General features: G+C 45.5%; 1 protein-coding gene across 3 annotated transcripts in view; it reads left to right on the top strand.

Annotated features, from left to right (window-relative positions):
* The window catches only part of PTPN14 (protein tyrosine phosphatase non-receptor type 14), a 196,434-nt gene that overhangs the window by 151,748 nt on the left and 27,083 nt on the right, over positions 1-17,603 (top strand). For all 3 annotated transcript variants that reach the window (XM_086342379.1, XM_086342381.1, XM_086342380.1), the window contains 6 exons: positions 288-376; positions 3,749-3,836; positions 4,589-4,671; positions 7,618-7,675; positions 10,755-10,833; positions 12,914-14,397. In XM_086342379.1, coding sequence (XP_086198505.1) covers positions 288-376; positions 3,749-3,836; positions 4,589-4,671; positions 7,618-7,675; positions 10,755-10,833; positions 12,914-14,397 — 1,881 coding nt within the window. The remainder of the gene's footprint in view (positions 1-287; positions 377-3,748; positions 3,837-4,588; positions 4,672-7,617; positions 7,676-10,754; positions 10,834-12,913; positions 14,398-17,603) is intronic.

Raw genomic sequence — 17,603 nt, 5'->3', positions numbered from 1 at the left:
CAATAGATGCTCATGAAAGAGCTCTAAACTGCCAGCCAATCTGAGAAAAATCCTAAAATTCTTTCTTAAACAGGAAATGTGACAAATTGAGATAAAAGAAGGAAACACATCTGTGTAGTCTCTTAGGAGGTGCAGCAGGGTGCCTCCCTTCAGGTTGCCTTGTTGCCGGGATGCCGTCTGCGATTCATTCCACGTGTGGGCGAGAAACGGGGTATGGTCCGCGTGGGGAGGCTACCCGACCGCTGGGATGCTTTTCATCACAACCATCTCTTGTTGATCTTGCGCAGGACAATCATGGAAACAGTGTGCACCTGGGCATTTTCTTTATGGGGATTTTCGTGAGGAACAGAATTGGAAGACAAGCAGTAATCTACAGGTAGTCTGATTTTTCTCCTTTCTCCTTTTCCATGGAGGTGCTCTCGCAAACCACACGGAGTATGAAAGTTGTTATACGGATGAGTTAACAGCCAGACCGTGGATAAGAGTTGAGCTTTTCTCAACTCTGCAGGGTTTAAGTGGTTATGGAGAAATTCCTCTCACTTTCCCTGGGGGTTTGTTTGGGGGTGGGGGATGGAGAATGCTCTTTCTTCCCACTGACTCCAAGAAGTGCGTAGTTGAACCCCCACTGAGCCAGAAGAGTGGAACCAAATTCTATGAGTCTGGTTAGAAATGGGCTCTTTAGGCATGAGGCTCCTGCAGGATCACCTTTGCCCAGATTACCCTTGACCAGTCATTAAATCCAACCTGGCTTCCATCCATTGCCCAGCGTGCCCTTTGCCTAATGCCATGTGCTATAAAGGTGCAAACTAATTTTTCTATTACAGAAAGAGGGCTATTTGTGAAAGTGTGTTTTGAAAAATCAATGTTTGTTATCATTAATGAAAAGACCTTGGTCCTTTTTTTATTACTTTGATCCTTCAGCCTTCTTTTGCATTTAACAGGAGTGGAAGCAGCGTAGGGAAGTGACAGGGTGTCCCCTACGTTACAGGTCCATGAGTTTGCCTTGTATTGATGCCCATAGATCCCATGCTAGTGTCAAAATCCGAAAAACAGCATGCTTGCTTTCATTTATGAGGGCAGTGTGGCCTATTATTTACAGGAAAAGCAGCTTTCCTGCATGTGCATCTGATAGGCAGAGCTGCATGTCCAGGGAAGATCAAAGATGGCTCTTAGAGTCAGAGCATGGCCCACCTTCTGGAAGTAAATTCTTGGCCAGCCGTGTACTTGTTGGATCAGCAGTTACTGCAGGTCATTTTGAGAAAGTTTTCCCACTAAAAGCTTCCTAATTGGCTTTTGTTTTCCTAGGTCCTCACCCTGCCATTATATTTGTCCATTTGTTTTCTTTTGCTCTTTGAATAGAGACATTATTGAAGGAGAAGTGGAGAGAGAGTGCTTTGGGGCTACAAAATAAGCTTTTTGATTTTTGGACAACCCACTCCGGTATTCTTGCCTGGAGGATCCCATGGACGGAGGAGCCTGGTGGGCTGCAGTCCATGGGGTCGCAACGAGTCGGACACGACTGAGCGACTTCACTTTTGACTTTGGGACATGTTGCAGGACTCATATACCTGCAACGAATTGAGCAAAATATATAAATATGGGCAGAGTCGCAGCTATACATTTTTATGCCCAGGTAAAGCTATCCAGGCCTTTCGTCCCACACAGTTCTCTGTAGCTAAATCAGTGCTTGAGTCCAGAGAAGAGAAGCAGATAGATTTTGCATTCTGGCGCTCTGGATTAAATCGAAAATAGCAGTTTGAAAGTTCACTGTTCATAATAAGCCCCTCACGGGTTTTGTTCGGTTTCCCTGGGAACTGCTTCCAGCACACTTCCTTTAGCATGGTGCCTTGAAACCCTTATAAGATGTGAACTTACTGCTACTATAGTGTCCTGTTAACTGCCACTAAAGGTGAAGTCATATGGTGGAGTGAGGAGTGGATCCAGAATTTTGGCCATCTATTTGAGGGAATGGAGCCAGAGAATATCAAATATCTTTTCTCTTTTGAGACCCTCAGTAAGGAGCATGTAGCTGTGAGGCCATGTAGATGTGATCTTATGGAACTATTAGCAGATAGCTTGCAGAGTACCTGTAGATGTATATAAACACAGATGGCATTGGTGTAATAGAAGGGTGATTGGAGGAAAACCTGAAAGGCATCGATAGAACTCATGCTGATAAGGAAGGCTGCTGCTGCTGCTGAGTCGCTTCAGTCGTGTCCGACTCTGGGCGACCTCATAGACGGCAGCCCACCAGGCTCCCTCGTCCCTGGGATTCTCCAGGCAAGAACACTGGAAGGGTTGCCATTTCCTTCTCCAATGCATGCAAGTGGATAGGGTAATTCCTCCCCTTTGACCCGAATTGCCTCATCTCCAAAGTGGGAAAGTTGTCTACCTAGAGAGCTGATAAAAGAACTGGCCGTTATACAGAGAGGAAGCAACATCATTACTCTCATTATTTCAGCAAGCATCTAGCGTGTGCCCTATACCAGGTGCACTCGGTCCATGGAATACAGAGATAAAGCAGGCAGAATCTCTGCCCAAGGCACGGGTCCTGTGGTTGAGTTTGGTTTAGTTAGGAACCTGATCACAGACATAAACCACTGTGATACAATGTGGTGACTGATAAAGGACTACACCCGGCTCTTTCCTGGCATGTAGGTGGTTGGGAATGAGGAAAGGCTGCCTGGAGAAGGTGGCTGCTTTGGAGTCTTAAAGGAATCATGCAGGCAGAGAAGGGAGTGCAATGAGCAAGCACAGGATGGAAGGGGACTTCCATGGCAGTCCAGCGGTTAAGACTCTGAACTTCTACTACAGGGGGTGCGAGTTGGATCCATGGCTGGGGGACTAAGATCCCTCATTCTGCCACAACATGGTCAAAAAAAAATTTTTTTAAGTTAAAAAAAAAAGCAGGATGGAGAGGAAAAGGCAGTGGGCAGGGAATTATAGGTTGGGGAGCAGAGTGAAGGGCATGTAGTGTAAGAGGTGATTAGAAACCAGCTCTAAATAGAATGGGAAGCAGGAGCTTTACCTTCCCTTGTCTGGTGGTTCTCTCTGTGTATCCCATTTTAGGTCAGATCTCCATGAGGAAAGGGAAGGAAATTTGTCTGTGTGTGTCTTTAGATCACAAAAATGTAGGCACATTGAACCTTCCCTCAGCATTTTTTCTAAGTGGCATCATCAAATCTGTAGTGTACATTGCAACACAGAATCTCCGTGAATTCTTCAGCCTAGGTCCTGAAAATACCTAATTTATTATTATTTTTTTTTTGCTGCCCTATGTGACTTGTGGGGTCTTAGTTCCCAACCAGGAGTGATCTGGGGCACACAGCAGTGAAAGGCTGGACTCCTAATCACTGGACCTCCTGGGAACTCCACACATGACTTTTAAATGACCTGCTCTCCCAGCATTGAAAATGGGGTTCATGGAAAAGACTTTGTCCATCTGAAAATATGAAAAACTAGGCAGCAGAAGTCTCTTGCATATTTTTCTCCTAGCTCATAAGGGAAAGTGTACTTTATCAAACAGCAATGTTGAGGTGGTGTGTAGCTATTTAAGTAGATGAATATTGCATTTTATTTCCATTTCTGCTTTAAAGGAAGAAATGTTTAGCTTTTTAAAATACAGCTAAACCATAATTTGTAAAGTGAGGCTCAGCAGAGCCTCAGGGTCATAGCAGATGACCCTCCTGTGCTGTCATAAATGTCTGGGAAGTCTTTGGGCAAACACTGTGGGGTTTCTTCTGCACAGGTGGAATGACATGGGAAACATCACCCACAACAAGTCGACTATCCTGGTGGAGCTCGTCAACAAAGAGGAGACTGCCCTCTTTCACACGGTAAACAAAACAGACAATGAAGGCACGGTCCCGCAGGCCGCTGGCGGTCTGACTTCTCAGCTCCTGATATGCTTTCCTTGGTCTCCATGTCATGAGAGAATAAATAGTCTAACAGACCCATAACTTTCCATTACGTGCCCAGTGCTGCCATCACTCATTTCCAAGCGGTGTTGGTGACCTGATGCTCACAATGCCAGGGTTCCAAGCTGAGTTTTACTCTAAGCTTTGTGTTCCTCCACCAGTCTTATTTGAGCTAGATCACAATGTCTGGCATGCCCTTCATGAGTCAGCTCTGATGATATGGTGTGGTATTTTCTTTCGTTGGCTTATTTGGATTTTCTTTGCCATCACAGCCCAAGGCTGATCTGAAGCAAACTGGTGACTGCCTTTCAGTTGAGTGCCTTCTTGAGAACCAAGGCAGTTCACGCACCTCTCTGCTAGGTATCCATGCCACACTCTGCCTTGATTCATTTATTGATTTGCAAAGCACTTGGTTTGGCATATGTAAAGACACGCCAGATCACCAGTGTAACTCCAGTGCCATGGACATAAAGGATTCTCTAGCACGCAGTATCATCTAACATTCTTGGGTGGGCTTCATCAGCGTGACCGCCGCTGAATTTCAGCATGTTGGTTTGTGGCTCAGGCGGCTATTTTATGCCTGACGTGAAGGGAGGAAGGGACATGTCCCTGCCCAGAGGAATCGTAATAAAATGCATATACAAACAAGTGTTTATTTCTTCTTTTCCAAGGAGGATATCGAGAATGCCAAGTATATATCTCGGCTGTTTGCTACGCGGCACAAATTTTACAAACAAAACAAGATCTGCACCGAGTAAGTAAACATTTCATCCACCTGCTCCCTGGATGGCTCGTTCCAGCTTAAATTCTTACGCTTTCGGAACGTTGTAGATCACCTTTTCTGCTCACTCTTTCGCCTCATTCCTTGTAGAAGCTAAAGGGGCAAGCTGAAGCCAGGCGGGAGGGAAAGAGCTTTAATGATGAAGACCGTCTGGTGTCGCCTATATGCCTAGGGGGAAATGATTTGCAAATTGACTGTGAATGCTTGACTTCCTGGACGGAGTGGCCAACATCAGTGCCTTTCCAACCTCCGCCTTGAGTTTGGAGGAGCCGAGCGGTTCCCAATTTGCCAGGGCGCCCCTTCGTGTCAGATGTAGCGTGTGTTCAGAAGCGTGTAGCGGAGTGATGAGCCAACTTGAAAGAGAAGAAGCTGCTGTCATCCTCAGCCCCGTGGCACTCACACAGTTGGCTAACCCTGCATGTGCTTCTGGGTCAAGTCACCCGCCTGTAAATGAGAGGCCAGGGTAATTAGAGGAAGACTTGGAAGACACTAATAGATGTCACAAATCCATGTGTGTGTTTTCAATTTAATTTGGAAATGGGGATGATAAAGAGAGTTTGATGAGAGAACTTAACCGTGACCTGACCTTGGATAGAGTGTGTCTGGCTCATGCTATCATTGAATTTCCTCTGGTTGCCTTCAAAAGACATTCCTCAGCAGAGTACCTCAGCAGTTGGGGCGCCCAAGGTGCTTAATTTTGTTTCAAAGAACTTCAGGGATGTAAATGCAAGAGAAGAACTGCTTTCCCGCTTCCCCAGTGGACACATCCAAGAGTGTGAAAACGCTGTCCTAGAGCAGATCCTGCTGTAGAAGGCACTGCTTTAAAACTGGAGGATCAGGTCCTGGCAGACTTTTTTCCCTACATGATGGAGACTCTTTTAAGCCAGTCTCTGCCACTGGTCACTCTTGGAGTCTGAAAGTATATTTGATAGTACAGTCAGTCAGCCCTCTGTATCTGTGGTTTCACATCCGTAGAGTCCACCAACTGTGGATCAAAATATTTTTTAAAAATTCCAGAAAGTTCCAAAAAGCAAAGCTTGAATTTCCTTTGTACTGGCAGCTGTTTACATTATATTAGGTATTATGAGTAGCCTGAGATGATTTAAAGTGTGTGGGAGGATGTACATTGGTTATATGCAAATCCTATGCCATTTTACACAAAAGCATCAGTGGATTTTGGTATCTGAGGGGTCCTGGAACCACTCCTCCTTGGATATCAAAGGATGACTCTATCAGGTCTGCAAACAAAGTGTGCAAACGTAAACAGAAGAGCACTGATTCAGGAGCAGCAATTTAAACAGCCATGTCTATGTTATAAATGCACATTGCATACACATGTTCTCGTGCATGCACAAACCCCATTCTTTTGCACGCGTGCACACACACACCCCATTCTTTTGTGTATGTGCACACACACACCCCATTCTTTTACACTCACACCCCATTCTTTTGCACACACACATGCACACGCACACATACACACACACCCCATTCTTTTGCACACACACCCCATCTTTTGCATGCACACGCACAAATACACACACACCCCATTCTTTTGCACTCACACCCCATTCTTTTGCACTCACACCCCATTCTTTTGCACACACACCCCATTCTTTTGCACGCACGCATGCACACGCACACATACACACACACACCCCATTCTTTTGTGCATACACATCATTCCTTTGCATGCTCACACACACACCCCATTCTTTTGAACAGATTCCCTCTAGGTCACATCTTTGCAATTTTCTGCTACTGCCTTTTATTTGTTGAGATGTCTTTGAATTAACAAGAATTCTATAGTTGACTTCCATAGGGTGGGTTTAAGAAGAAAACTATTTTGAGAAGTAAATATCACTATAGTCTTCTTGTTTGACCATATCTTAGCAAGTGGCTTTATTATAAAACTTTCTGAGTATTTGTATTTCTTTTGTGTCCTTTTCTTCTTATACAAGTGAGCATCACGTATTAGATTGAAAATTAAGGAAACTCTGTCCTCCTTTGTACTTCTGTAATAACCATTCCTTTCTTCTTCCTAACCAGGTATGGGAGGTTCCTATTCTCATATCTGATGAAAACTGGGACTCTCTAAAAACACCCTCATCCCCTACATAGACAGTAAACTCTGTATGCAGTTTTAGAGTCTCACCATGGGCTACATGAAGGCTTGGGATAGGTCTCTGGAGTTTATGAAATCAGCATCATCTGAGCAGTATCCTTCTCCAGAGGTCTCTGTTCTCTGACCTCTAAAAGATGGTCTTTGATTTTTATTTCCCTTGAAATTCATCTTTAGAAAGAAGCCTCATTCTTTTCATATTACTTTGTAAAACATTGGAAAATATCATTTATTCCAAACATTTTGCAAATAAAACAAGAACAAAAAAGGAAATTAAAATTGTCTTGGCTTCACCAACCAGATATAGAAAATATTTTTGTTTTACCATAATTCTTATTTATTTGATATGTAGGTTGGCTGGATCTTCTTTGCTGCTCTCAGGCTTTCTCTACCTGCGGCAGTCTGGGGGCTACTCTTCGTTGCAATGCACAGGCTTCTGTTTGTGGTGGCTTCTCCTTTTGCAGAGCACAGGCTCCAGGTGCACGGGCTTCAGTAGTTGTGACACTCGGCTCAGTAGTTGTAGCTTGAGGGCTCCAAAACGAGGGCTCAGTAGTTGTGGTGTACAGGCTTTGTTGCTCCTTGGCATGTGGAACCTTCCTGGACCAGGGATTGACCCTGTGTCTCCTGCACTGGGAGGCGGGTTCTTACCCACTGTACCACCAGGGAAGTCCCTGTTCTACTGTGATTCTTAACCCATTTTGTCTACTTTCCCCTCTTCTCCTTCTCTCATCTATCAGGTCATCTTATACATGGTAAATAAGAATAACCATCCTCATTTTTTTCAACTTTTCGTATAGACAATCCAATTCTCCACCCCCTATCAGACGCCAGCCCACCTGGAGCCGGTCTTCCCTGGTATGTATGACATCTTCAGTTATCAAGTCCTCTGACCGCTGGGGTTCACGTGTCCTTCTGTGGTTGATTTTGAGGGGAGGGGTGGCTAGGGCATCATGACCACACCCATAACTTCTCTAAATGGGACCCCAGGTTCACCCCTGGGAGTCTTATTCCAGGCCAATGAGATCTTAGTCCTTCAGCATGCAGCTTACTTTGTGTGTGTTATTTTCCCCACTTGCTTTATCACTGTTCCTGATTTTTGCACATGTAGACATGTCATCAGTTATAATCTCGGCAAATTCTTTTGTATTCACTGCCACAGACAGTTCAATAAACTAGTCAGAAAATGACTCCTTGAAGGAAATATTGAAGGAGTCTAGTTGATGGTCTCAGATAGAATATTTAGTGGGGAAGAAAATTAAGGTTAATTAATTTTCTAATTTTAAGGTCAACAGAATTTGAGTTGAGGTACTTTTCTACCTACTGTTAGCCTTAAAAAAAAAACACACAAAAAACTGCTCTCCTCATACGAATAAGGAAACAACTCATTGTCATGTGAATAAGGAAATAACTTATTCTAGGTTATGATTTATTTTACACAAAATCAAAATAAACACGTGACCTTTAAATGTCTGCAAGTGAAGAGTTCCTTTGAATTTATGGGAAAATAAAATTTTTCTTTATACACAATATGTATCCTATAGGACATCTTTAACCTGTTATTTAAAAGGAACTATTTAAGGAATTTTTTTTTTTTCTGGAAAATGCATTCACATGAATTCTTAGAATGCTAGAGTTTGGACATCTTATCATCACGTAATAATTCCTGAGAACCCATGTGTAAATACTATTAATTCTCTGTGTCAATGCGTGATCTCTCACAGAAAGTCCTTGGAGATGTAGTGGGTTGCTTTGGCCTTCTCCCCTGAAGCAGCAACGGATTTCCTCCTGGCATTGTTTTCTTTATTCTTCTCCTTTGTTGATATTATTTCCCTTTTCCCTTCCTTAGAGTCCACGGGTCTTTACTAGTGAGATAAATGTTCACTTGTGTCCATGAAATGCCAGGGGAAGCAGTGTTTCAGGGCCATCTTGTGATTTGATCGCATCCTGATTATCTGGAGAAGATGCAGAGGCTTTCCTGTTTCATTCGGATGCAGATAATCGGCAGGAAGCCAGGTTCCTGGCTTCTCCCCTTCCTCTGCCCTTTAGGATTAAACCGTGTCAGCAAGTGTTCCTTGGGATGAGTGAGAGTAAAGCCAGATAACGGCACCTTTGGGTTTCCTAGCTGATAACCAGGGTTCCGGGTGGTTGTTTTTCTCTTGCTCCTCTGCCTCCTATATTGTGGCATCTAATTTGTTGTTGTCTTAGCAGATCTACAAAGAAACAGAATAATACACTGAAATATATAAAGAGATAGAATAAATAATACAGTCCTGAAATGGTATTTGGAAAATTGCTATTATTACTTCTCTCTTGTATTGCTTATACACTTATGTCGGTTCATAAACAGTCACTTACTTGTAGGATTTTTCTTTTTTAAAAAATTAAAGCTAGAGAAGGCAGGATGAGCCAACTTTGCCTTGCTATGTATTTCTATTCTCTTGTATGAATCCTTCCCTGCTGGCTTTTTTTTTTTTTTTTGTATTTTTTTGTTGCCCTGAAAACTGGCTATCCAGTCATGGAAAAAATTGAGTTGAATTAGGTGTTACCAAAAAGAGGAAAAATATTTTTAAACTGCTAGTCAAAGACCAGCCAAAGAGAGATTTGGGAATGTTTAGAAGAACCGATACCCTTAACTACTGTATTAGATTGGTTTCCATTTTTATTTCTTCTCTTCTGATTCTCTTTAATTTTTGGATTTCTGGTCATTATATCTTCTTTATTTCCTCTTTTGGTACATAAACATTATTTGCAGAAAAGCAAATAGTAGATGAGTTACCAACCCAGTTTCATATTGCCGAGTGTTCTTCAGTCTAGGGATACTGAGAAAGTGTGACCCCTGCTGGCTTTGTATGGTTTTTTTGGTTTGATCTCAACTTCTGTCCCAAAGCAGTAATATTTAAACCAATGTCTATAAGACAAATTTAAAGATAATCAAATAGAAATATAAGAGACCATCCGGTTTGGTGGTTTACAAGCTTAAAGTTTATTTTTTTAGCATTACAACTCTTTCTTCAAACATATTTTTACTTGGAACCCCAATATCTAAATAAAATGGATAATATTGGAAGGAGGAGACTGATTTGATTGACAGGAAGCTGAGACCTACTAAGATTAAATGACTTCCTCTAGACCACATTAGCAACTAATCATATTTCCTTTGTCGGCTCCCCAAGTAGTAAAACTGTCTAAGCATTTTGGTGTTTTCTCTAAGAGTTTTACCCTCCTCTGCAACATGCAGTTATTCAGATTGAGTGTAAATGGCCATGTTTGAGTCTTAGGGCAGTGAGTCTTCACTGAAAGGGTAGATGATTACACCTGTGAGGTTCTCTGCAAGACCTTTCCACATTTGGTTCTGCAACGGGGGAGGGTCAGTAAGTGGTCTCGGGAATCGCAAACTTACTGTTATGGGTCCCCATTTCAGATTATATACATTTGCAAGTGGGCCCAGCTTAGAGGTTGCTGTGGCAACGTGAACTTGGGCCACGGTACAGCTATGCCGAAGGATACAAGCTTGTGGCTTTAGGAGGGACCCAGTTTTGAATAGAAGGAAACAGGCTTCCCCTCGACTCTCATTATGTTTTAGGTGGCACATAATAATATGCGTGTTCTGAGTTATTCCTTTGAAAAATGGCACTGGGAACTTTGCAAGGGTGTTAGAAAATAGGCTCTAATGAAGGGCCTTCATGCTGATTGCAGCCTCGTTCTCACCTTGAACCAGCCTCCCCGGTCCCCGCTTTGTGTGTCTCCAGTCTGAGGCTTGTTGATGAGATGAGGGTGCAGATGCTCAGAAGAGGGTGGGCTGAGGGAGGAGGGCAGAGAATCCCTCGCACGTCTCTTTGCAGGGATGAGCAGTGGGGCCCGTCGTGTGCTCGGGCTGGCGCTCCTGAGCGGTTTGGTGCGGGACCTCCCACGTGTGCTGTGTTCTCTGTTTCAGCCCCGGCAACAGCCCTACATCCTGCCTCCCATGCACGTCCAGTGTGGCGAACACTACTCGGAAACACACACTTCTCAAGGTAATGCTGGCTTGCTGCTGTCCCTTCTTAAGACCTGAATTTGAGTACTGGGGATCAGTGCTGAGATTATTTTGTTTTAGGTGACAGCAATACTTTTATTTTAACTTTGTCATGGTCTGAATGGCAGCAGTTTGGGATTTGTGAGAGTCACGGAATACCATTTACCCCTGAGACGAAAACTTCCCCAGAATTGCATGTGGAAGAAGTTGGGGGAAGACAGAAGGCGAGTTCCTTTCTCTTCCTCCTCATCCTCGAAAGTGGGTTAGAGAAGAGAATGACAGCTAAGCCCAGCGGAAGACTCTTCACCTTCCTTGCCAGGGTCAGAGAGCTTGTAACAGTCAGCCAGGTTTTCATGACAGAGAACACAGGCGTCCAGAATAATTGAAAGAAACACACACATAATCTCAGCCCCTCATCTTAGCTCTCATTTGTCGCCTCTCCCCTAGTCTCTTTCTCAGTGCACTTGTTAAACTCTTTAGTTCCTTGTCTCTCTAAACACTCCCCTGCAAAATGTATGGGAAAAAAAAACCCATTTCAATAATGGTCTAACGATGAGCATTTATAGAGCAATTCTTTTCCTTAAGCACTGTTCTAAGTACTTGCACTGCATTGTCTCATTTCATCCTCAAAATAAACCCAGGAGATAGGTACTGTTGATGTTGTTATTTCCATTTGCTACAGAAACTGGGATACAGAAAGGGTATTGGAGGAGCTTGGATATGAAAATCAGTGTCTTAACTCTGGAGCCGGTGCTCCGTGATCATTTCAGTAACTGCATCTTAGAAAACGAATGGGATTAAACACCGGATGTTGACAGTGGGGTAAAGGATAATTCATTTCTGTGTTATCGTAGGCTAGCTCTTGCACTGTCAAAGTGCAAGCCTGGAAACTAAGATCATCAAGATAACGTAATTTAATAAAACACTGCTTTTTACAAGCAGACTAGCAAAAGTTACCCTGCTTCTATGGGAAGGCACCAAACTCCATTAGAGGTGGATAAATGCAGAATTCTGTCTCTCTAGTTTTCCTTGCCTCTATCATTTCATTTTGTCTGTGTTCCCACCTCTCCTCTTCAGGCAGCCGAGTATTTTCAGTCACCTTTTCTGTTTTTTAACCTTCTCTGCCTTTGAATTCCTCTACTCTGCTCATGCTTAAGTCTATAATGTACAAACGAATATATTTTGCCCACAGAAAAATGTGTTTGTGAGAGCTTGCCTCCCGAGGGGGTGTGTGTGTGTGTGTGTGTGTGTGTGTGTTAAAGGAACACAGGATGCATAGAATGGTCCTGACTTTAGAAATCTGCTTTTTATTCTCTTTGTTATTGTTGTTGTTCAGTCGCTAAGTCGTGTCTGACTCCTTGTGACCCCATGGACTGTAGCATGGCAGGCCTCCCTGTCCTTCACTATCTTTTATCTCTTTAGGTACCTGTTTAAAGTATTAATAAGTTTAATGTGAAAATGACCTCGGTGATGAAACCAAGTCTAGAGGCGGGTTTTAGACAGTGGCTAAAATTACACTCCTGAGTCTTATTTTGCCTTCCACTGGTTGCTGATCATAATGAAGTAGCCATGCTTGCTGACATCCTGACTGTGTAACTTGCTTTGTGTCTTGATTGATGCTCGGCAGTCCCTTGGATACAGGGAGTTTTTCCGTTGCAGTCAGGAAGATCAGCTCCAAGAACTCAAAGTTCTTCACGTCCTGGCCCAAATATCCAGTTCTGTCACTGAGCCCTGCACAAGAGGGACCGGTCTTCCAGTGTGAGGACCGTTGTTGGTACCTGATTTAAAACCTCAGGCCAAATCAAGAACTTAACCCAGCTGACAACAGTTCCATGTGTACCTAGCTTCATTTGTTTAGGTTCACTTTTTCTTTATAGTGTGCTTTAAAATACTCTTTCAGTATGTTGGCATCTTGCCCAAGAAATTGCTGGGTTTTTTCTATGGAATATGTGGGTGGAGACCATGGGATTTCCCTTTTTATGACTTCTGTGAGTTAAAAATTACCCCCATGAGTGTGAGGACCAACTCGATGGAAGCAGGATGGCATGGAGGTTCATGGGCCTCTGTTTGACTTCTTGCAGACAGCATCTTCCATGGGAATGAAGAAGCCTTGTATTGCAACTCACACAACAGCCTGGACTTAAGTTATTTAAATGGCACCGTCACCAACGGCGGCAGCGTGTGTAGTGTTCACAGCGTCAACTCCCTCAGCTGCTCCCAAAGCTTCATCCAGGCTTCTCCTGTCTCCTCCAACCTCAGCATCCCTGGGAGTGACATCATGCGGGCGGACTACATCCCCAGCCACCGGCACAGCGCCATCATCGTACCATCCTACCGGCCCACGCCCGATTACGAGACGGTCATGCGGCAGATGAAGAGGGGCATCGTGCACACGGACAGCCAGAGCCAGTCCCTGCGAAACCTCAACATCATCAACACCCACGCCTACAACCAGCCGGAGGACCTGGTGTACAGCCAGCCCGAGATGCGGGAGAGGCACCCCTACACGATCCCCTACGGGCCCCAGGGGGGCTACGCGAACAAACTGGTCAGCCCATCAGACCAGCTCAACCCCACGAATCCCACAGTGCCGAGCAAGCCGGGGGGACCCAGCGCCATCTCACACACAGTGAGCACCCCAGAGCTGGCCAACATGCAGCTGCAGGGTGCCCATAGCTACAACGCAGCCCACGTGCTCAAAAACTATCTCTTCCGGCCGCCGCCCCCCTACCCGCGGCCCCGGCCGGCCACCAGCACGCCGGACCTTGCCAGCCACCGCCACAAATACGTCAGCGGCAGCAGCCCCGACCTGGTGACCCGCAAGGTTCAGCTGTCCGTGAAGACCTTCCAGGAGGACAGCTCCCCGGTGGTGCACCAGTCCCTCCAGGAGGTGAGCGAGCCCCTCACGGCCACCAAGCACCACAGTGCGGTGCACAAGCGTCACAGCCTGGAGGCGATGAGCAGCATGGTGAGGGGCATGGAAGCCATGACCCTGAAGTCGCTCAACATCCCCATGGCCCGCCGCAGCACCCTACGGGAGCCGGGGCCTCCCGAGGAGGGCCCCGGCAGCCACGAGGTCCCCCAGCTCCCCCAGTACCACCACAAGAAGACTTTCTCGGATGCCACCATGCTGATCCACAGCAGCGAGAGCGAGGAGGAGGAGGAGGAGGCTCCCGACCCGGTGCCCCAGATCCCCGTGCTCCGGGAGAAGGTGGAGTACAGCACCCAGCTACAGGCCGCCTTGGCCCGGATTCCAAACAAGCCCCCACCCGAGTACCCCGGGCCCCGGAAAAGCGTGAGCAACGGGGCACTGCGGCAGGACCAGGCGTGCCTGCCTCCTGCCGTGGCCCGGGCCAGGCTGCTGCGGCACGGGCCTGCCAAGGCCATCAGCGTCTCCCGGGCCGACCAGCTGGCCGTCAACGGGGCCTCTCTCGGGCCTTCCATCTCGGAGCCTGACCTGACGAGCGTGAAGGAGCGGGTCAAGAAAGAGCCTGTCAAGGAGAGACCTGTGTCCGAAATGTTTTCCCTGGAGGACAGCATTATAGAAAGAGAGATGATGATTCGGGTAAGTGGCCGCCTCTCCCGGGGGGCACCTTGGGAGGGATGGTTAAAGGGGCTGGTCCCCCCCTGACCCCTACCCCGGAGCACCCTCTCTACTCCTTTTTGGTGATTCAGGCACACCTCCCTCCTCTGGGCACAGAAGAAAGCATGAGGCTTATCAGGGAATATGGGAGGATTTAAACATGTGATAGAATTCAAAAGTCACTTGCATTTTAAACAGGTGGGGTTTCGTTTCACAAAACTTTCTTCTTTGCTCCTTCCGTTCTCGTTCATGGCTTCTCATAGGCCTGCTTGGGGCAGAGTGCTGTGACAAAGTTAGGATCGTACAGGTATGTGGTATTGAGATCAGTGTCTAAGCCAGCATTTTGGTGTATGTATTCAGGGTCAGATTTCCCATTGCCTGAGCTGCCAGGAGCTCACCTTCCTCCATCTCCTGGCATTTTGCTTTTCTCTGGGGAAAGCAGTTTCTCCCCAGTTAGATTTTAAAGAGCAGCCTCCCTTCGAAGCACAGCCTTCTGTGCAGATCTGGATGTCAGGACTGCTCATCAGTGTTGGTCCTGGTGTGTCCAGTTTCATTTTCAGATCCTCTTTCAATAGATGGTCAGCACAAATCTATGAAAAATTATGGTAAACTCAGAAGCGAACAGTTGAGCTTGAATTCACCATTGAGCTTACTCTATCAAGCACTCACACAGGCATCTTCATACACTCACGCACACGCACGTAACATTTGACAATGCCTAATATTAGACATAAGTCACTCTTCTTCAGTATGTTTCCTCTGGAAGGTTAGTTATGTTGCTGGAGCAAAAGTATGCAGTAACAGTTGCACACCCAGAGCACCAAAGTGAGTTACATCTTACTAATGAGAGATTGCTGGATTGTCGTTGCTACTTTACAAAATGTCTTATAATACCAGTGCTATTTGTCCTGGAGATGTTCACTCCCTTAAAAAAAAATCCTCTCATTATAACTACTCAAACCCAGATTGACTTCTCCTCTGCATGTACCACATCTGGGTCATAAGGTAGCCAGCGCTTATTTTAGGAACTCCAGCGCAGTTGTAACTTATATTTTGCTTGGAGGGAATTCATCAAACTTTCTTCATGTATAAGTCTTCCCAATTCTGCAGTGGGAATCAACTTGGAAAGAATAGTAAAGAGCCAAAGTTTTAAGAAAGCCAAGTCCCTAGGTTTAGGAATCTAATCCATAGCAATGTTCCGGCTTTAGACAAACCTCAAGAACATTCTCAGCCTCACAGTTTTAGCCATCCATGGAGTGAGTGTTGCTAGGAATTTGGTACAGGCATAACTTTTTCCACTTTCGCAAACCTGGAGGGAAATTGTGAAAGATGTGCTTGTGCCTGTGGCAAATAAAACTGTTTGGCTGGGGGACGGAATGAAGTGTGGGGGTGGGTGCCTTGGGGAGAACTCTCCACGTTTGGGAAAAGTAATCATTGGTAGAAAGGGAGTTTCAGCACTTCTGGGCCTCAGGCCCCTTTCACACAACTCAGCATCAAGAACTCATCAGTCCAAGCATGTGGCGTTGCTGTTTTCCTTGCTGACTGGCTGTTTATTGCCACCTACGTGGTTGCCTAGCCTCACTTTGGTCATATTCATCTTCTTGTTACCTGTATCAAACAGAAGCCTGTAGCTGATACTTACGGCACTGATTCCTCATATAGAGCTTCATGCCTTATCACAGAGCAAACAGAGGCCTTTCTCACTTTATCCACGTGTCCTCCCATCCCATCCATTGGGTAATAGTGAACAGCCAATTTTGCCTCTTAACTAGTTCAGTAACATCATTACCCTGGCCCTATGTCATTTTCCCTTATTTTTTAAAAAGTCTACCTTTTTTAAAAAATTGTTTTTTTGTTCTTTGGCCATGCCGCAGAGCATGTGGGATCTTAGCTCTTGACCAGGGATTGAACCCTTGCCCCTCATATTTTAAGCACAAAGTCTTAGCTACTGGACTGCTAGGGAAATCCTTTCCCTGATTTTTCCCCAAATCCTACATACTCATGAGCTCAAGGGCAGCCACCTTTGGTGTCCCGACCTCAGAGGAGGACTCGGAGGGTCTTCAGTGAGCCAGGCAAGATGGCGACCTGGCCCCTGACACTGGAGCTTGGGGTGGGTCTCCATTGTCCTTCTGAAGAAACTCACCCCAGTGACCTCCCCACATCTCGGATGCCTTACTCTGGTGCCCATCATGGGTAGCTTTTGCCTGGCTTGTTAGGCCTAGCTAAGAGAAGGCTGTCAAGGCTTTCCTAGGATGAGAAAATGTCACTAAATAGGAACTGGAAGCAGACAGCTATGGTGAGAATTTGCCCTGCAGGCAACCCTCTCCCCCTTTCTGGAGCTGCTTGTCTCCTTGATGGATAGTTCAGGCCTGTGGTGTGGATAGCGCCTTCTGCATGGCTCCTGCTGCTGCTTTGAAGACACTTCACTGTCTGTGGTTCCCTAACCCCCAGTCAGGTACTGGGGAGAAAGGGAGGCCAAAGCAGATCTTTGAATTCATTATTTCTGATCTCTGGTAACAAGCTCATAGGATAAATGAGGAGGAGCTAAGAGAAATAGTTTATCATTGGGGTTTCAGTATTCCCTGGGTAGTAATCCTTTCCTAGGAAAGACAAGTAAGTTACTTTTTGCTTTGGGTCCAGTTGGGGTCACCTCATGGTGCAGGTGAGAGGGAAGCAGAAGGACTGTCAGAAGGATCTGAGGACCGTCTACCCAAAAAAAAATCATTGCTCTCTCAAAATTTTGCAGAGGAGTGAAACATTCTCAACTAAAAGAGATAACAGCAGGCAGGGAGGAAATTCTCCCTTACAAAAACAAACTAGTAAGTAAGTAAACCGACAAAACTCCCCAAATTTAAATCCTGAATTTTCAGTCTGCCCAGGGTTGAGAAACCAGGATCATTCTTAAGAATAGAATATGTTTTGGCCCTTTCTCACTTTCTCACAGTTAATCCTCCTCTGAGATGCTCCTTCGGCTTATCTGATGGGTTAGCCCTGTCACGGGACCAAGCATCTTATTGACAGCATCACTCACAAAGGCCAGGGCTCCATTCTTTTTTTTTTTAAATTGAAGTATAGTTGTTTTGCAGCGTGTTCCCTGGTGGCTCAGGTGGTAAAGAATCTGCCTGCAATGCAGGAGACCTGGGTTCGATCCCTGGGGCAGGAATATCCCCTGGAGAAGGAAATGGCTA

Source organism: Bos grunniens, chromosome 16 (genome assembly GCF_055505025.1).
Source record: "Bos grunniens cultivar Pamir isolate PY7600 chromosome 16, Bosgru_T2T1.0, whole genome shotgun sequence".
Lineage (NCBI taxonomy): Eukaryota > Metazoa > Chordata > Mammalia > Artiodactyla > Bovidae > Bos > Bos grunniens.
Note: the sequence above shows the minus strand (reverse complement) of the source record. Positions and strands in the feature narration are given on the sequence as shown.